Genomic DNA, 20,076 nt, shown 5'->3' on the forward strand with positions numbered 1-20,076 from the left:
TTCCCAACATATCCCACGGCAAGATTACCACCAATTGAAATGCCCATGTGCTCTGCACACACGGCAGTTAAAATTTCTTGCAGAAATTTGCAGAAACTTATGAAATCATGGAGCAAAACAACTTTAACGTAAGTTTATTTATGTCACGTTGATCAATAGCGGATCATTGTTGGAAAAAACATAGCAAGCTTTGCATTTTTACGTTTTGGCGCAGCTTTTGAAGTTTTATCAATGCATGTAAACAATAACTAATCATTATTGTTGCCTACTAAGGGGCCATCCACATACCACGTGGACAGATTTTTAACGATTTTAACCCCCCTCCCCTTCCGTGGACCACTGTCCATATAAATTCTAAAAAAATTGTATGGACCGTGGACATTAGCCAACCCCCCCCCCCCCCCCCAAAGCTGTCCACGTCGTATGTGGATGGCCCCTAAAGATTAATTATATAAAACCTATTCGGGAATATTTGAGCTAAACTTTGAATTTTCAAAAACCACATGTTTACATACATCGATTATACTTCAAAAGATGCATCAATAGGTAAAAATGCAAAGATTGCTATGTTTTTTCCAATAAAGATCCGCTATTAATTAACGTGACATAAATGAACTTACGTTAAAGTTGTTTTGCTCCATGATTTCATAAGTTTCTGCAAATTTCTGCAAGAAATTTTAACTGCCGTGTGTGCAGCGCACATGGACATTTCAATTGGTGGTAATCTTGCCGTGGGATGTGTTGGGAAACGGCAGAAAATCGAAAATGACTTGTTAAAAGTAATTTTTTTGGCAGGAAAATTTGATAAAAACCTAATTATCATAAAATAAAGTCTGCTGTAACATATGAAAAATAAAGGTCTGATGTTGTTTTAAAAGTTCAGTGCGAATTTCAAAGGTATAGTGATATAAAATATGAATTTTAACGGCAAAAACTTTTTTTTAAAACATAATTGTACATAATCCGATAGCTCAGTAAGATTGAGAAATAGTTACCTAGTGTCTTCGGCAAATTTTTTTGTTATGTTATTTTGAAAAACTTTGTCGAATACAGCGATAAAAAATATTGATTTTTAGAGAAATTATTCTTTTTATCTCACTTGTAGGGGGATTCATCACGGATCTGTTAATGTCCAAAGAAGGGTCTTATTTTACTCTAAAACTTTCCCGAAGACAGTATTGCTCTAAAATGTAACGTTTATGAGAAAATGACTTTTGACCACCTTTTTTCATTTCTGGACCACAGTGCGTCATCGGCGATGGCCCATGATGTCATGGAGGAAGCGGTGCAGTGCGACACGACCGGCGGAGGAGTGCTGTTTCACTTTCATCTGCTTGTTTGGCAAAACAATCATGATTTCACGGCGAGGCGAAGGCGGCTGAACGACGGTAATAAACTAACACTGGAATATGATAATATCGTTGCGAAACCCGTAACAAAACGCTAGGCGCCTGCCTGTGAAGAACATTGGGGCTTTTGACAAATCGGTTCGTATGCATTCATTTCCGAAGGAGCCAATCAATTCCGCGCACGCAAACGGCCTGCCTCCTTCAGGTTCGATCGTGTGACTGTAACCAAAAAAAAATCAAATGAAATGTCACGCAATTGCGTACAGATTGCTTCAATAGACTTCAACGCAGCCTATTATAGGTTAGGTCTAGTCACGTGAACGGACACACAAACTGTTGTAACCCGTCCCGTATTGCAGTTATTTGAGCGCGTTTGGCTTTGAAACTATTTACGATTGGAGGAGGGGTCATTTTCATTTAGTTTCGTTCGTCCCAGTGATGCAGCTCGGATGCAGTGCGACGATGCAGTTGATGTCACCACATTGTTTGCACAATTTACCCCGGTGAAATTAGTGCTAATGTTTCGCTTGAGCTGCAAGCATTTCTAGGTTGCGAATATTCTAGCAAATTTTGCCTCACCATGCAGACAGCCGAATAAAAATATTACTGCATAGCAGTACCGCCAAGCCAAAGAGCGCACATTCTTCAAACTGCAAAGTCCTCACAGGCTGTCACTCTCTCGGAAAGTCAAACTTTTGAATTTCCTTGCATACCTATGACAAGTATGAAAGCGAACTCTCGCCTTTCGAGTTTTGCTAAAGTAAAAATAGCGTGTCACCGGTAGTAATGAAAACTTTTAATTGGATTTCATTCAACCTAAAGCTCCAAATCATTCAGTATAATAAAATAAAGGATATACAGTTAGAGTACTCCTAACACGGTTTTTAGCCGAGGTCAGCTTGGCAGAGAAGATTTCATCTTCAAGTTCGGAACGTCACACATAACAGCTGTTCATTAATGCTCTTTCCAAAAGATGTTATTTTATACCAAATAGAGCTCGGCTGGGATCCGTGCCAAACCGAAAGTCGGCTACGCTCCACACTGTGCCAAACTAACCGTTTGTTCCAAATCCTTGTGACCTGGATACGCGCGGTCTGCTGCGAGAGCTAATGCAGTAAACTTAATGACTTGGAAAATGTCACCCTCCTGATCTCCACTGGGTTGGGCTAGAACTGGAAGCTAGTGTACGAGAAATGATTTTTGCGGGCGTTTGCTACTTTTCGCCGAGCTACCATCAGAATCAAGGGGAACCATATTGTTTTGGGCGTCTGTGCATTGTAAAAATTTGGTTTAATTTTAAAATGACTAAAATGGTTTCGGAAAAAAGAAATTATTGACACAATCTAAAATTAGAATGCTAAACATTGCTAAAAATTTTAGGATTTGTTAAAAGAATTGGCGTTTAGAATTGATTTTCGGCCACTGGACTCCGTTCTCTCTTTAAGTAATTGAAATTGGCATCAAGAGTTTATTACTGAGCATCATCCCGGTTCCAGTTATATCTGCATAGGGTGGTTTTTGACCATTTTGAGTTGTCTATCTTAAAGTCATCTGGAGTTGATTCCAAGATTCTGGATAACTTACTTTAGCACGAGAAAATGGATGCTGGATAACATCCCAGTTCCTGTAATATCAATTTCGGGTGAAATTTGGTTATTCGGGGTCATTTTCCAGAAAGCGAAATACGCTATCTTGAAGTTCAATATAAAAAAATAAATACCTGCCTTGGATGGTAAAGCTTGTTTCAGATGGTATTGAAACATTCATTATTGAATTCCAGATTTTTTCTTACACAAATGTAGCACTTTCTTTGAGAAAATGTACGGATAAATCTGTTCGTCACGGTTTCGATGGAATTCTCGAACTTTTCCTGTAATACAGCTCTTTAGACGGCGCAACCTTTTTTGTCCATCGTTTCGGCTTTCTCATTCCACCAAGTCTTTATCTGATTGATGTCTTTGACAACTACTTCCTTTGCCTTGAGCCTCCTCTCCATGATTGCCCAGTACTTCTCAATTAGCCGGATCTGGAGGCAATTGGGTGGGCTATGGTCTTTCGGAACAAACTGGACCCCTTCCTCTGCATACTATTCTTGAACGACTTTGCTGTGATGACAGGTCGCCGAATCTGACCAAAACATCACGGGATGGTCGTGGGATCGAATGGACGGCAAAATTCGTTGTAGGAGACACTCTTTTTGGTACAGTTCCGACGTCTTTGTTTTATTTGGCACGTTAATCTTGCGGTCGTGCCTTATACACAACCTCTTCAATTTTTTTTCAGATCTGAATTTTCTTACTGCGACCTTAGAAAGTTATATTAAAGTAATGAAAGCTATTTTTATTGGAACTCTAGGAAATATACAGGGTGCAGCAGAAAAAAATATGCAAAGTTCTGGTGTTTCTTCCAAATAATATTTTAAGTACTTTTAGACAACATTTTAGAATTTAAGTATCTGTATAAGGTCCTATCCTACAAATTCACTCAATGTAGCCTCCATTTTTAGCAATGACATCCTCGAGACGTGGCCTGGAAGCTAGAACCCGCCTTTCGGACGTAGTTCTCCGGCATCGACCGCGATGTACGCGCTGGGTTAGGCTTCAGGGTGTTCACACTAGGGTGAGATGTTTTGCAGGCTCTTGCTTCAACATACGCCCAAATCGAATAATACAGCGGGTTAACCCTATCCCCGCGGAGGGAAATCAGGTTTTACATCGAAACATGACATTCAAACTCTTATGACTCAGCAACCGTATACATAATTGACACAAACTATATTGAATGTTGAAGATCAATCTGTTCTCTATCTGCTAAGAGTGTTAGTAAATTTCAAGTATAGTTGTTAAACTGTTATCAAAGCAGGGAATGGGTTAAGGTCCTGACTACTAGGAGGCCACAAATCTTTCGGCCAAAACTTTAAATTTTCCATCAGGCAGTGTTGGGTCCGATTAGACGTATGACATGGCGCTCCATCATATTGTAGCGTGCTTTTTATTATATTTTTTTCAGCAGAAAAAGTAATTTCTTCCAACGGGTCACTCGAAGTTCTATCCGCAAGCCTTCTTTGATGCTTCTTCGCATGGATTTCTCAGAAATATTGGCATTCTTGGCAAGTTTCCTTATAGAACATACCGGGTTGCAAGCAATTTTTGCACGGACCAATTTGATCACGATTCCGTACGTGCAAACCGAGGACTCGTGCTTCCCAGCTTTCGCTGCTTAGGGTCATCCTGTAGAGACATTTTTATGCGATAAACTGTGGCCAAATGACATCCAACGGCCTCGGCAATCTCTTTCGCCGTCTTTCGGGCGAACAGTAAACTCGTTATCACTTCTTTGGCGTACATTTTCACTTATTTGCAATAAACCGAATTCGATATTCTGTTGCAGTACTCTAAAGTAAATGTAAACAAATAAACTGTCCAATAAAAAGGCTCATTAGCTTCACAAACTAGTCCAATGCTAACGTTTGAGCATTTTCGTATTTTTTTTTTTTTTGCCGCATACTGTAACCTGATTATTATTGTTTATTATTTACTTGTAAAGTCATCTGACACAGGTATGGTCTTAATGATGTAATAAATCTAAGTAACATACACAATTACACTAAGGTCGTTTTTTATGGGCCCGCGTAAAAAACAACTCATTTGAGTAGCAAATATAACAAAGAAAACCGTCCTAAAACGTTAAAACCTCGTTTGAATATGATAGTGGCCAATCTAGAGATCAAAATTCAATATATTTAATTTTGAGTATTTACACCAAAAATTGTGAATTTTTTTGAAAACTGATATATGATCACACGTGGCCTAAAACGGAAAACGTGATTGAAATGAGGTCGATATCTTGTACCGTTTTTGAGTAATTTAGGAGAGCATCCCGCGTAAAAAACGACCTTACTGTACACTAAACATCTTAAAATGATTCTCTACAAGAGAGCGTTTGATCGTTTGAAGGCATCAAGTCGAAAAGTTCATAGACAGCATTGAAATGTGCGACCATAAATCGGACTGGATTAAACAGCCCATAGTTCGCTCGGCTCAGCTCGTGATGCAGGATGTTTTTTGTGCGGACTGGTCTCTCAGGTGCGTAAAAGTTCATCTGCTGTTATATTGCAATTTGTCCGGATAAGATTTAAGCAACAAACAAGGTGTAATTCGTCGCTGCTCAATCGATTCAAGTCCCAGCCCAGCAGCTTACATCGAGCGTCATATGAGGGCAAGTCTGACGGGTTATTCCAGAGAAGGATGCGAGGAACATATCGAAGAAATTTTTTTTTAACAGATTCGACTCTAGCGATCCAGTTTGCTTGTGATGGGCACCAAACTACTGAACAAAACTCGAGGTAGTTCCAAACAGTTGGGTAAGGCTTTGATTACCGCGAATATGTTCTCATCATCTGCGTAAAGTAAGCGACACTCAGGTGGCAGTGAAGTCCCTTGATGTAAAGTGTTAACAGCAGGGGGCCTAAATTACTTCCTTGTGTGACACCGGAGAGATGAAATATTCCGACTCTTCCGCACCAGCTTTTACGCAGAGATCTCGGTCCGTCAATTATGATTTCATCCATTTTATGAGATCACCAGAAATCCCAAGTTTTTCGATTCTACTCAGTAGTATTCCGTGATCGACTCGATCGAACGCAGCTCTCAGGTCTGTGTAAACAGTGTCTACTTGCTCCCCGTCACCCAGACGGCTCAAACAAAATGAGACAAATTAAGTCAAATTCGTTGCTACAGATATTTTGGGAAAGAAGCCATGCTGATCCACGGAAATGTATTGGGAGCTACATGCAAACATCGCGTCATGGATAATGATTTCGAGCATGCACAAATTAACTGGATTCCGCGATAGTTTTTAATGTTTCGTTCGACTGCTTTTTGGTTTACTGGAAACATTATCGCTCATTTCCACATCGTGGAATTACTTACTGCTGGAAGGACAGATTCAGTATAATTACTAGAGGTCGGATAAGCGCAGCCACGCAAGAGGGAATCCCGTCAGGTCCAGCAGAACACGAATATTTCAGTTTTTTATAGCTTCTGGACACTGGAGGGATCAAAATCGTGCGTGCGGATAGCTGGCGAGACATCAGCCGCGTTCGTAACGTTGGATGGACTGAAGCAGGGGGTTGTGCTCTCCAACTTACTGTTTAACATCGCTCTTGAGGGTGCAGTACGAAGAGCAAACGTGGAAAGAAACGGTGCGATCATCACGAAATCTCACATGCTTCTTGGCTTCGCGGACGACATCGATATCATCGGTATCAACCGTAAGGCCGTGGAGGAGGCCTTCGTATCTTTTAAGAGGGAATCAGCGAGTCATTGTCATTAACTCTGCCAAAACGCAGTACATGGTAGCTGGCAGAGAGCGTGGGAGTCCCCGTGTAGTTGGTGCTGATGTGGAGATAGATGGGGAACGATTTGAAGTGGTTGACGAATTCGTTTATCTTGGTACGCTTGTGACATGTGACAACGATATGAGTCGTGAAGTGAAACGACGAGTTGCAGCTGCGAACAGGGCCTCCTACGGACTACGTAACCAGGTCCCGTAGTTTGCAAACTCGCACAAAACTAGCGCTGTATAGGACGCTGATACTCCCGGTGGCCCTTTACGGACATGAAGCATGGACGCTGAAGGAAGCTGATCGACGAGTTCTCGGAGTTTTTGAGCGTAAAGTTCTGCGATCGATACTTGGCGGTAAACTGGAAGATGGAGTGTGGCGCAGACGCATGAATCACGAGTTGTACCAGGTATACAAACATGCTGATATAGTGAAGGTTATACAGCGGGGCAGGCTTCAGTGGGCTGGACATGTAGTCAGGATGCCTGACGAGAGAGCCGCCGAAACTAGCGCATTCATCGGAAAGCTCCAAACTAAACCTAATTGTTTATAATCACCAAATAACAATATCAGATCGCATAGACTGAGGTTGGAGATAATTGCTTCTACTGAACTTATTTGGTACCTGATGCTAATTTGGAAACCTCTGAGGTTGGAAGGCAGATAAATGACGCCAACACTCAATGATTGATGCGGCAGCTTCACTCTGATCCAAATCTGCTCGAGCGTGTCACAGATAGGAATAGGGTCGAAATATGAACTCAATATGACGCCGCACAGTGTGTCCAAATCGAGAAACGGACGGCAAAACTATTTTTTCGAGTCCTATGTTATCCATATCTTCTAGAAAGTTCCCACGTTTACTGCTGTCCTTCATATGCTTTAATAGAATTAGTTACAAATTTCACCGTATAGAGGGCGCCATACCTAACTTTTAAACGTGACTTGCTAGACGAATAGTTTCTTCTGCAAAGTTGTGTAAAATTTAATTACAAAACTGTTTGCTGAATACCTCAAACCTCTAGAAATTGAGATTTCAGAGCTACAAGACGTTCTCTAAAATGGCTTTTTAAAAGCAGTTTTTCATCCATATGTTCAACTCTAAGGCCTAAAACATGACTGGAAATAATTGAAAGTGATGTGGTAAATCAAGATGAACAATTTCTAGTGATGTATTGGTTATTATATACAGAATTCATGAATAAAAACTGGAAAAAAGTGTTTTCAAAGGCTTTTTTTATTTGAGTTGAAACTCGAAAAGGCGCAAACGAATCCAAGCTTCTATGAAGCCATCCGATAGAGTACCTTTCTGACTAACAGAAAAACACAAAACTACGGTGGGTTATTTGTAGTTTTGAATATATGACCAACTGAAGTTACCGATTTTTACATGCAGTTGTGCGCTCTTTATAGCACAAAGGCCGGCGCGTACACTACGTTTCCGTTTCTATGCTCAACGAACAGACACCATAATGGGGCTTAATCTGGAAACGACGAAAATAGGAAATTTTGAAGTCCAATGTTATCAGTATCTTCTAGAAAGTTGTTGGTTGTATTGACAAAATTATTCGTATCACAATATTTGTTTTCATTTCAGTTGTTTCTGCAAACAAATGAGTTTAAACTGAAAATATTTAAATGAATTGTTATGATCAGGAGCGAGCCAGTCGACTAATGTTCCACTGCAGGTTGGGAACGACTTTAAGGTTCTTGAGATCATTGTGCTAAATTGGTTTCAACAAATAACAGATATTACCTTTCTCTATCACATATCTTCACAAAATTTAGTATTACAGTGCTTTTTCGCTTTTATCAACAGTCGTTTTTATCACTACTCGCCAAATTCACGCTCGATTTTCTCACGGTTTTTTTTCGTTTTTATCACGCTTTTTTTAAAAAAACTTTAAATCAAGAATAAAGTACTTCCAGTTGTAGGAAATGCATTCGAAACATCATTTTCACTTGTGTCTTGTGTCCTTGCATGTTTATAGTTTAATGAACTCAATTTGTTTGATCAATTTTCTGAGGACACTAATTGGCATATCTGTTACAAATAATTTGTGTCATAATTTTGAGAAAAATTAACCGTGAAATACGTATTCTATTGACTTTGAAGCAAAAATTACGTATTATTAGAGCAGTTGAGAAAAAAGATCTGTTAACAACTCAAATAGCCCTACAGTTTGGTCCTCATAGAACGTGGACTTAAAAATTATAAAATCTAGCAGTTCCACAATTTTACATAAACAAGCATTAGACTCTGCTAGCTATGCTAAAGAATGGGCAGTACAAGTCATTTTGATATTTCATGTATAATAACCGGGAGAAAGTCCACAAAAATGCAACGGAGAAAATTATCATAAACTAACCTTTTCTTGTTAATTTATTTTTATCTTGAACTTATATCCCCTCCAACCATGAAAGTGTATCATTTTACTCAAAATATCATAAATTTCAATTGAATCCAACACAAAAAATTAAATTTTTATCATTTCGCTAAATTCACGGTTTCGACAAATTCACGGTAAAATTTTTTTTTAGACCGTGATAAAATCGAAAAAGCACTGTAATTTGAAAAACAAAAAATACCGTTGCTCAAGGCTTTCGTTTAGGATCATTAGTTTTTATGTGCAGAATCCAGTCACTGATTAATTATCCACACATACTTTTTATTAAGTTTTTTATCAAACTAATTTTCGTTTCTTCTTTTCATTGCCCTTCCAGCAACCGGGACTACAACCACAACCACCACCACCAATGGCGGCGGTACAGTTGGCGTCGGTGGGGGCGACAACTATCACTTCAAGACACTGGTTCCATCGGTGGCGGCCGGTGCGATCATCGGGAAAGGTGGCGAAACGATCGCCTCCCTGCAGAAGGATGCCGGAGCGCGGGTGAAAATGTCCAAGGCACATGACTTCTACCCCGGTAAGAACTTGAGCTCCGCCGTTGACTGCGCGGTGATACCACCTTCGAATACCTTGCCCTCCGATTAAATTCTCTCCAGTTTGCGCCTATCTAAGCAAAACTGCAAACCGTTCCACTATACCGAACAATAAATAAAAACTCAAGATCTGTGCGGTTTGCTGCAGCGTTCTATACCACTGTATCCCCTTTTCCCATCTACACACCACTCTCTGTCTTTCTGTCCATCGATTTCGAGTTTCCAATTTTGTTAACCGTTTCCGTTCAGTTATTAACAGAACGTTTGATTCTGTCCACAATGTACTTTTATGATTTGATCCGTTGGTTAAAACTTTTCAGTATTCGCATACAGATTCTAGAACAAAAAACTACTTTCATCAATACTAATACAAACTAAGTTACCACATTAGTCAACAAACCATCGCCCCTTTCGCGGTTGTTAAAATCGAAAACCTAAGTTCGTATTTTCCATCGGATATCATGTAGCATTTCATAACTGCTCTCATCGCGATCATTTATCTGTGTAACTTCCTATGATTTTAAGCTGCTGTCATTCAATGCCGATTCAGTGTTCACACGTTATCGTTGTGTTAACCTCTTTATCTTTTTATTTCCAAGTAAAAAACTCACTTCGACAGCAATAGGCTGTACGTACGTTGTCAGCATTTTTGGAGTAAAACTAAAATTTAGTTCATCTATTTATTTTTTTGTACGGCCTACTTTCTGTTCAAATGTCATCCGAATATGTTTACGCCCCCCATTACGCGACCGTTTTGCTCACCCCCTCCTTTCTCTCTATCTGTCTCTACCTATCAGCATCTGTAAAAAGTTTCGCATTCTCAGCTCACCGAATATCTCTTTTTTTCTCTCTCTCATTCTACTTCTCATCCTCAAGGAACATCCGAACGCGTCTGTCTCATTAGCGGCACAGTCGATGGCATATTGACTGTGCTCGATTTTATCATTGATAAGATTCGCGAGAAGCCAGACATGACCAAGGTACTGACCGACGCCGACGCCAAGCAGGCGGCCGAGCGCGACAAGCAGGTCAAAATTTTGGTCCCGAACTCGACGGCCGGTATGATCATCGGCAAGGCCGGGGCCTACATCAAACAGATCAAGGAAGATTCGGGTTCGTACGTCCAGATCTCGCAAAAGCCGAAAGAGCTCACACTGCAGGAACGCTGCATCACAATCATCGGCGAGAAGGAGAACAACAAGATTGCATGCAAGATGATCCTGGCGAAGATCATCGAAGATCCCTCATCCGGCTCATGCTTGAACGTATCATACGCAGACATCAACGGACCGGTGGCCAATTTCAACCCCACTGGTTCGCCATTTGCCGCCTCACAGAATCCCACTTTCAGCTCCAGTACCGCATCATTAAATACCGCACTGAGCGGCACACTGCCCGGGGCATCCGCGGCCGGTTTACTGGTCAACGGCACCGGACTGAATCTGTCATTAAATCTAGGTGCACCTTCACCACAAACTAATCCTACAGTTACCACACAATTGCTTGAACATATTAAGGTAGAAGTTTCGTTTCGATAATTTTATATATTCTCTATATATTTTTTCGTTCTTTTTTTTTCTTTCTCTTTCCGTCACACATTTTTTTCCGGAAACTACAGTTTTCTTTTGTATTCTCGAGGCGTCTCTCGAAATGCAAAAACCCCGTCCGACGTTTTGTTTTTTTGTCTCGCGTTCGCTCTTTTTTCCGAACAAAGAAACAAAAGAAGACAATCAAATTTTTACGTCTGCTCTCTCGATATTCTACTACTATTTTCTGTATCTCTCTCACTATATGTGAATGCATCATCCGCCGTTACTAATTGCAGTATTTTTTTTTTCTTTTTTTCTGTGTTCTCTTCCCTTTGTATCGATTTTTTCTATTCTCTCGAATGTATTCTTCGATCACAGGGTGCCATGAGACAGTCCGGCTATTCCGACACGGCTACCACTGAAGTACACGCAGCATTGGCCGTTCTTGCCAAGTACGGTGTGCTAGGTATCGGCGTAGGTCTGCAGAATGGAACCCACACCACCCCCCTGAGCTTCCTGGGAGTGCAAGAGCTTCAACAGTCAACCGCAGCAGCCGCGGCTGCTTCGGCCGCCACTGGAGTGTACGGTGCGGTAAGCCAGCTGAATCTGGATTCCTATTTGCACGGTGCTGGCACCGCGACCCCCCGTACCTCGCTGGAACGCTACGACGCTACCTTCGATCCGTTCCGACATCCCGGAACGCAGGCCGCCACACCGATCTCGATCAATAACAACGCCTTCGGTCTGAGCAGTGCTTCCGCTCTGAATGCTGCAGCCGCTGCCCAAACGCTTGGATCGCTAAGCAAGAGCCCGACGCCTGCCGAGATGACCACTAGCAAGGAGAAGAACGTCGAGATCCCCGAGGTGATCGTTGGTGCCATCCTAGGTGAGTGAAACGATATCCTGCGCTCACACCACACACAAAGTAGCCATCCCTCTCTTTGCTCACAACGTTCACTAACACCCATCGAAAAGGGCCATTACGCAGCACCATCATCATATATCTACATACATAGCTGGATGTGGAAATCTCTCTAACCCGATTCGTACGACATTCACGACATTTCGGACATTATTATTATCATCACCGTTCGTCTCCTGTTCAGGAAATATACATGCACGATTCGTTTATCATCGTCATCCTGTCACATTATCATTGCAGACGTTTCTAGCTGTTTGAGTTTGTTCATTAGAGTGCCCCAGTTTTTTTCTGAGTTTCGTATGTATTGTAATAAATAAACAATTGATGTGAATTTAACTGGAAACAGTCGCAAATTAACTGCAATAAACTGGATTACATGTAAAAATGTTTGCTCTGTTTTATTGTTGTTTAAATAATCTGTGCATCATAGGTTGAACAGAAAGCTTATTTTGGCGTTTTTTATCCAGCGCAATAAATGCCGCTGAAACCTATGGGCTAGCTGTAAGAAAATCCAGGCACGGTATCCCATACCTTTCAAAATTTGCGCAAATTTTAAGCCAATACACATGCCTAAATCGTGCTGAATAACACTAAATGGCAATAAATCAATTTTTATTGTCACACTCTGTAAATTTATTGACGCGGTTGGCATCACAAGCAATTAAAAGATGACAATTAAGCGAGCATAATTCTCTCTGTGGTGGTGTGTATTTTTATACACGCGCGACAGGAACTTCACAGTGCACAATGGACTAGGAACCGAATTTAAGGGGAAATTTGAGTCTATAGCTCTATATTAATATTTTAGAGGAAAACTTTCTTCTACAAAATTATTACATATGATGAATCGCTTATTGAAAAATTATCGAAAGTTAGGGTGACTCAAATATTCGATAAAATCAAGTATCTAACTGTTTTACCCTTGTAGATGAAAGAAAAGGTTGTTCTACAATGTTAGAGCCCTGGTAAATCGAAGTAGCTTTGTAGAGAAAAGTTTTTCTCTATCTTAATAGAGGAACTGATTTAGAAAAAAACACACATTTTTCGCTCAAATTTTTTTATTTCAACATACACATTAAAACTGTCTTCGAACGAGTTTTAGAGCTTTTTAGAAGAAACAATTTGCAATGCTGACATCGTAAACTTTTCGATTCTACTCAAAGTTATTAATGTTTTTCATCATCAAATATGCCTTTTTTATTTGTTTGTCAATCTTTTTGCGTAAAAAATATCTCTTGACCTCAATTCGAAAGGCAAAATTAACTATGGAGAAATTTTAAAAACATGTTATTTTTTATGTTTGAGTAAATTCAATTTGAAAAAAAACGTCACTTTCTTTCGGAGCCAACCCAGCGAAAAAATACGGGTTTGATTATTTTTGACGAAGATCCGTCCCTGCAATTTTGCGCACAAATGAAGCACTTTGCGTGACCAATTCCGAAATACGGTTTTATTCGATGTATTTTATTTTCGAAAATTCATAACTTTTGAACCAGTTGATCGATTTTGGATATTTTATGATCAAATTGAAGGTTTTTTTTTCTAGTTTTGAAAGAAAATACAAAAAAAAAACAAATTTGTGTGCTTTTACATGCAAAATTTTTAAAATCATTCAATCATACAATTTTTGTCATGTTTTCAAATTGAATTTACTCAAATATAAAAAATAACATATTTTTCAAAATGTTTCCATAATGTCAAATGTGCCGTTCAAATTAAGACCAAGATCTCTTGGTCTTAATTTGAACGGCACATTTGACACAGTTTTGAAGTGAGAATTGAAATAAAAAAGTAAGAGCTAAAAATACATCTTTTCAATCTGAATCGGTTATTTTCAATAATAAAGAAAAACTTTTTTTCTGCAAAGCACAGCAAAGCTTTGGTGCTACATTCCGATTCGGAACTTGACCTTCTGTTTACTATAATACACAAACTTCGCAGCCAACCGTTACAATTGCTGAGCTAGCGCTACGATCCTACTGACACTAACAGTCTCTGCCGAGTCAAGACTCGAACCTACGACGACTGGCTTGTTAGGCCAGCATCTTACCTCGAGACCAGCTGGGGAGACTTTTTTCTGCAAAGTTGCTTAAAATTAACGAAGCTATAATATTGTAGAACTACTTTTTCTTCCGTCTACAAAGATATAAAAGTTAGATACTTGATTTCATCAAAAATTTGAGCCACCCTAATTTTTGATATTTTTTCTATAATCGCTTTATATCACCAGAAATTGTTCATTTAGATTTACAGCGTTATTCTACATTTTAAACAGGCATGTTTTAGACATCAGAGTTGAATATATGAATCGAAAACTGGTTTTAAAAATTTTTTTTAGAAAAGTCTTGTAGCTCTGAAATCTCAATTTGTAGAGGTTTGGATGTTCGGCAAACAGTTTTAAAATAAAATTCTACACAACTTTGCAGAAAAAAATATTTGTCTAGCAAGTCACGTTCAAAAGTTAAATGTGGCGCCTTTATCCGGTGAAAATTGTAACTAATTCCAATAAAGCATATGACGGACAGCAGTAAAGGAAGCAACTTTCTTGAAAATGTGGATAACCTGAGACTTGAAAAAATAAATTTGCTGTCCGTTTTTCGGTTTGACCCTAGTGTGAGGCGTTCGTACTGTGGCACAGTGGTCTAAACTCGAAAAATCGTGATCGTTTTAGATTTGACTGTGAAATATTGATTGCTCAAAATGGTGATTCTACGAAACCGGTTTTGGAATGGTTTTAGTATATTTTACAAAGCAAAATATTATCGAGTATGTCTGGACATTAATGGTAATACCCTAAGGGGCCATCCACATACCACATGGACAGATTTTTGACGATTTTGAAGCACCCCCCTCCCCCTCCGTGGACAACTGTCCATATGAATTATAAAAAAAAATATATGGACCGTGGACATTAGCCAAACACCCCCCGCCCCCCCAAAGCGGTCCACGTGGTATGTGGATAGCCCCTAATATCTAAAAGTGGTAGACAAATTATATCTTATATTGAGTAAAAGAGTCTCAGAAATCGATTGGTAGGTGTCTGATCTACGTTAAATGTCAGCAACATGTCCATTTTGCCCCAATTCCCCTACAATACTAAATGACTTTAAATTAACTTATTTGAAATCAGTTTAATGTAATATCAAGAGTGTAAGTGATACTTGAAGATACAATAACAATTTGTCTTCACATAATCCTTCTCTTTTTGCGGGGAGGGGGTCGCATTTAACTTTATCGAAGACGCGATGATTCTGTCTCATAGCTGAAGCGAGATTTTTATGTTTTGACCGGTCCTGGCCAAAAATGCAACCTCTTCCCGCAAAAGGAGGACGATCATGTAAAGACAAATTGTTATTGTATCTTTGAGTATCGCTTACACTCTCGATATTACATTGAACAGATTTCAAATAAGTTAATCTAACGTCGAGAAACCTATTTTAGTATTGTAGGAGAATTGGGGCAAAGTTGATATGATGCTGACATTTTACGTCGATCAGACACCTACCAATCGATTCCTGAGACTTTTTTACTCGATATAAGACATAACTTGACTACCTTTTTTAGATATTAGCGCATTACCATTGATGCTCGTAAGTACTCGATATTATTTCGCTTTGTGAAATATACTAAAACCATGCCAAAACCGGTTTCGTAGAATCATCGTTTTGAGCTCAGTTTTTATCCGATTTAAGATCTATTTGTTCAAAAAGATGGGTAAGAAGATGCTAATATGTGAAAAACTCTTAGAATGTTGATATTTGGTCTTAAAACAAAATGGCGTCGAAAAAACATCGAAAATTTCCGATTTCTCAAAAATTTAAAATGGCGCCATTGTTGCTTCTTAAGTTGAAATATGTTCAAACTCGGGGAAATTTGGTTTTGTATCAAAATACACAAAAAAATATATAGAAACCAAGGCAGAAAAAAGTCATTTTTTGTTGCACTGTGTAATCGATTCGAAAGTGTATTTAGATTAGATGATGACAGCCAGGCATAACTAGAAAAACAATAAAATGGAAGGTTCATATCTCACCCGAATCGTTGTAGTCTTTGACGTCTGTGGTAGAGAGATATGTGCATGTCACAAAGGAAATTTAAATTAAAGTAAAATGTGCAGAATTCACACAATATTGTGGAACTTATTTTGTTGAATATTTTTACTTATGATTTTGTTAACTACACTGGGGGCTTTTTTTACACGGGTTATTTTTATGCGGTTTTTTAATACGCGACTTTTTTAATGCGATTTTTTACAATAGCGCGGATTATTTTTACGCGATTTTCTTTTAAATAACGCGGATTATTTTTACGCGATTAGGAAGATTATTTTTACGCGGTATCAAATAAGCTTAGTATCAGTAAATCTAATAAAGTAAAAAATCAATCGCATGGTTAAGACACATAAGATTTTCTGTTTTATCAATCTGAATAATGCATATTTTAGAATATATGCCGTTATTATCAATGAATAGACAATTTATGTTGATTCGGGAAAAAGAAACAAAAATACATTGGGTCATTCCATACGAAGTGTACATGCCACTTGGACACGATCATCACGGATTTGGCTCAAAGCTGGGGGAATATTCATCTAGGTTCACTATGAAAAAATCCCAATTTTGGTATCGATTGGAATACCCCCCGCTCTGTGGGACCCCCCTCTTTGTGACAAAGTCAGGCAATTTTTGTTCAAAATTCCGTTTTTCTTTTTCTTACAATTCATAGATGTAGGACGTCCTCGAAATACTGATAGATGATTTTTAAAGAAAATAAACCAAGGAATCCAAAAAAAATATAATTTTTGATTGGAAGTGTTGCCAGATAGATTATTTTTGTATTTGAAAACTAAATTTACATTTTTCGGCCAATGCAGCCATTTTTATTTTAAATTTGATAATTTCATCGTGTTCCTTGGAAAATGTCACGTAAGAAACAACTATCATCCCGAGGTAATATGAGACAATCTCGAGATATAACATTTTTACGAAAATGGTTGTAAATTTCGTAATTAATTTATTTTATAGTTTATAGCCGTAAGACACCCGAAAAATAGTGATGAGTGAATTTTGAAGAAAATAAACCAAGGAATCCAGAGAAAATATTATTTTTGACCGGGAGTGTTGCCGGATAGATTATTTTTCTATTTTAAAACTAAATTTGCATTTTTCGGCAAATGTAGCTGAGTTTTTTTTTTAAATTTGAAAGTTTCATCGTGTTTCTCAGAAAAATTTACGTAAGAAACACTTATCACCCCGTGGTAATATGAGCCAATTTCGAGATATAGCATTTTTACGAAAAACTAATTACGAAATTTAAAACCATTTTTGTAAAAATGCTATATTTCGAGATTGGCTCATATTACCACGGGGTGATAAGTGTTTCTTATGTAAAATTTTCCGAGAAACACGATGAAACTTTCAAATTTAAAATAAACTCAGCTACATTTGCCGAAAAATGCAAATGGAAAAAATGGAGTACAATTCAATAACATCATTATTTATAAAACACGCCAGAAAAAAACTCCTCTCCAACAACACTGATAAACGCTTCGAAAGGCGGGGAGGTGGATTGAAATCTTAGAATAGCGATCTAAGGTTGCTTCCTTGCGGTACATCATTACGTCACAGCCAAAAATGTTTTTTGGTGCTATTCAAAGTTTGCAAAACTTAATTCGAAATGTTTCGAAGCAGATACGCTTTATGCTTGAAGATAACCACCCCAGCATAATAAATAACATAATCGGAATACGTTTATAATTGCAAATGGTAAGATAACAATTACTCTGCATTGGCTTCCTATTGTGTGAGACGTTTTAGTGTTCAGAAATTTCCATGTTTAGTTGTACAACTCAGTTCTGTTGTAAAGAAAATATGTTAAAGTAAATAGACAACAAGATCAGCACTAGAGTAATAGTAAAGGTTTTAGGTTTGATGTTTATCTTTCAGTTTTTATGCGATTTAAAATTGAATATTGGTATTTTCTTGCGATTTAAAATTGAATATTGGTAAAATGGCACCTGAGCTAACCCCTAGTAATCCATAAAAAAATGTTTCATACCGTTCGTATCATGAACAAGCATCCCATCACGAGCATTAAAAAAACACCTTTCTGTAAAATAGTTCTACACTTTTTTCGTGTCATTTCACCTCGCGTGTCGCACAAAACAAAAACCCCGCTCACTTCGCCCTCACAACCATCAAGTTTTATTTGTGCTCCATTTTCCGTTGTTTCCGTTGAATTTTACATCCGTTACTGACCCCCCAACTGACGTTTCCGCTCGCTCTCCCAAAACCAATTCTGTGTACTTGCAGGTAATCCCTACCTATACTCCATCTATTCGCCGTTTCTGCAGTATGCATTTCCCATGAATGCACCTGTAGAAAACGCAGCCGATCATCACTTTTGAAACGGCACGAATGGAAAAAAAAACTAAAACCATTTACACTAAAAGTTCAGTTTAAACAATAGGATTAGAAACGGAGAAATTAGCGCAACCTGGGGAGCTTTCCGCTTTGCTTCCTGGTTAACGCGCCAAGTTACCCATGAAACGATTCTAGTGACAAAATATTGCCAGTCGTTATAGCTAGTAGACAATTCTAGTTCACTTAGGAACAAAGATAGGATACAAAATAATCCACTATATTTACAAAAGTTCTTTTTTTTTTAAGTTATGCACTCTTAAGTGAAACCATACGGATTTTAAAGACAAAACACTAACTTTAAATGATGCCATACACGCCACTAGTAAACACTAACCTACTATCGAGGAAAAAAACAAAAGACACGCTATACTTTACAAAACATATCTCCACTGGAAAGTGATTAAGACATAACAAAAGACACACGTAGCTAACACAAAGCAATTTATAACTAAGGAAGAGAATCAAGAATAGCCATTCAATCTAGATAGTACAAACAGGTAGGACTTTTTCCGAGCATGTGATTACCGGTAGTAAGTAGAGTAGAGTTATCAAAATCGTGTGTTAGTTACATCGAACTGTGAATTTGATAATGATGATGATGATGATGATGATAACGCTCGTGAAAACAACGACAGTGATGATGATGATGGTTGGTGATGATCGAGCTGCAAGTTCAATAACACTTCCTTTAGAAAAAAAAACGCAATCAGTCTGAGATCAAAACAGCAAACTGAGAAAGCGATGATCGTCAGACACTCCTCACACGAGCGCGCGAGACAAATGCAAGAGAGGGGGAGAGAACGAATCTGGCCGCTTTCTTGTTGTTGATTCAAGTATATATACCTTTTTTTTGTTTATTTTTACCTTTACCATAACATAAGGTTACTAATCTTAAATACCTACCATCTACGAAAATTTTATGCATAGAAGCAACAGTAGGTGTCGCTTTTGGTTACTAACGGTTGCCTACTAACAGGTGTTGGGTTGGCTTAGAGCAATATATGAGCACGTATACTAATAGATTTACGTTACCAGCAGCGAGCTGGTCGCCATTTTGATGGAAAACAGTCGATCAAAATTATCACTTGCTCGGTGATGCGCTTGCTTAGATTAATGATGGTGACAAAGGCTTATATGTGCATGTGCATGAGGAAATTACGCTTGTGATTGTTTATTTTGCTCCAACTTTCTACTAACAGTGCTGTGGAAATAGGCTGAGGTGAATGACGAATGGGAACGGGACACCATTCGGTTGTCTGTGATTGTATGGATATGTGCGCGTGAGACAGTTTAGATATATGTGTGTGAAGGGTAGTTGGGGAGCATACTTAAATGACGTAGTATTTTTTTCCTAATTTTCACACCCCTCCCCTTCCCCATCGTAACATTTGGTACCAAATTAAACCCCCTCCCCTTCCCTAAGCGTAGCATTAGATGATTCCACCTTCGTTCTAATGAAAACGTACAAAAAAAAACAAGCTGTAACAATTATAAAAAATACTGTTTGAAAAAATAACTCACCATGTCAAATTCTATTTATTTATTTCTCATACATTTGTGGCAGCA

General features: G+C 38.6%; 1 protein-coding gene across 5 annotated transcripts in view; it reads left to right on the forward strand.

The window, feature by feature from the left end:
• LOC129717741 (RNA-binding protein Pasilla) overlaps positions 1–20,076 on the forward strand; it is a 141,796-nt gene that overhangs the window by 109,881 nt on the left and 11,839 nt on the right. For 4 of the 5 annotated variants that reach the window (XM_055667863.1, XM_055667861.1, XM_055667860.1 and 1 more), the window contains 3 exons: positions 9,418–9,621; positions 10,514–11,154; positions 11,545–12,052. In XM_055667863.1, the coding sequence (XP_055523838.1) occupies positions 9,418–9,621; positions 10,514–11,154; positions 11,545–12,052 (1,353 nt within the window). Of the gene's footprint in view, positions 1–9,417; positions 9,622–10,513; positions 11,155–11,544; positions 12,053–18,399; positions 19,344–20,076 lie in introns of all 5 variants that reach the window. The other variant, XR_008726734.1, reaches the window with a different exon arrangement.

Source organism: Wyeomyia smithii, chromosome 1 (assembly GCF_029784165.1).
Source record: "Wyeomyia smithii strain HCP4-BCI-WySm-NY-G18 chromosome 1, ASM2978416v1, whole genome shotgun sequence".
Classification (NCBI taxonomy): Eukaryota; Metazoa; Arthropoda; class Insecta; order Diptera; family Culicidae; genus Wyeomyia; species Wyeomyia smithii.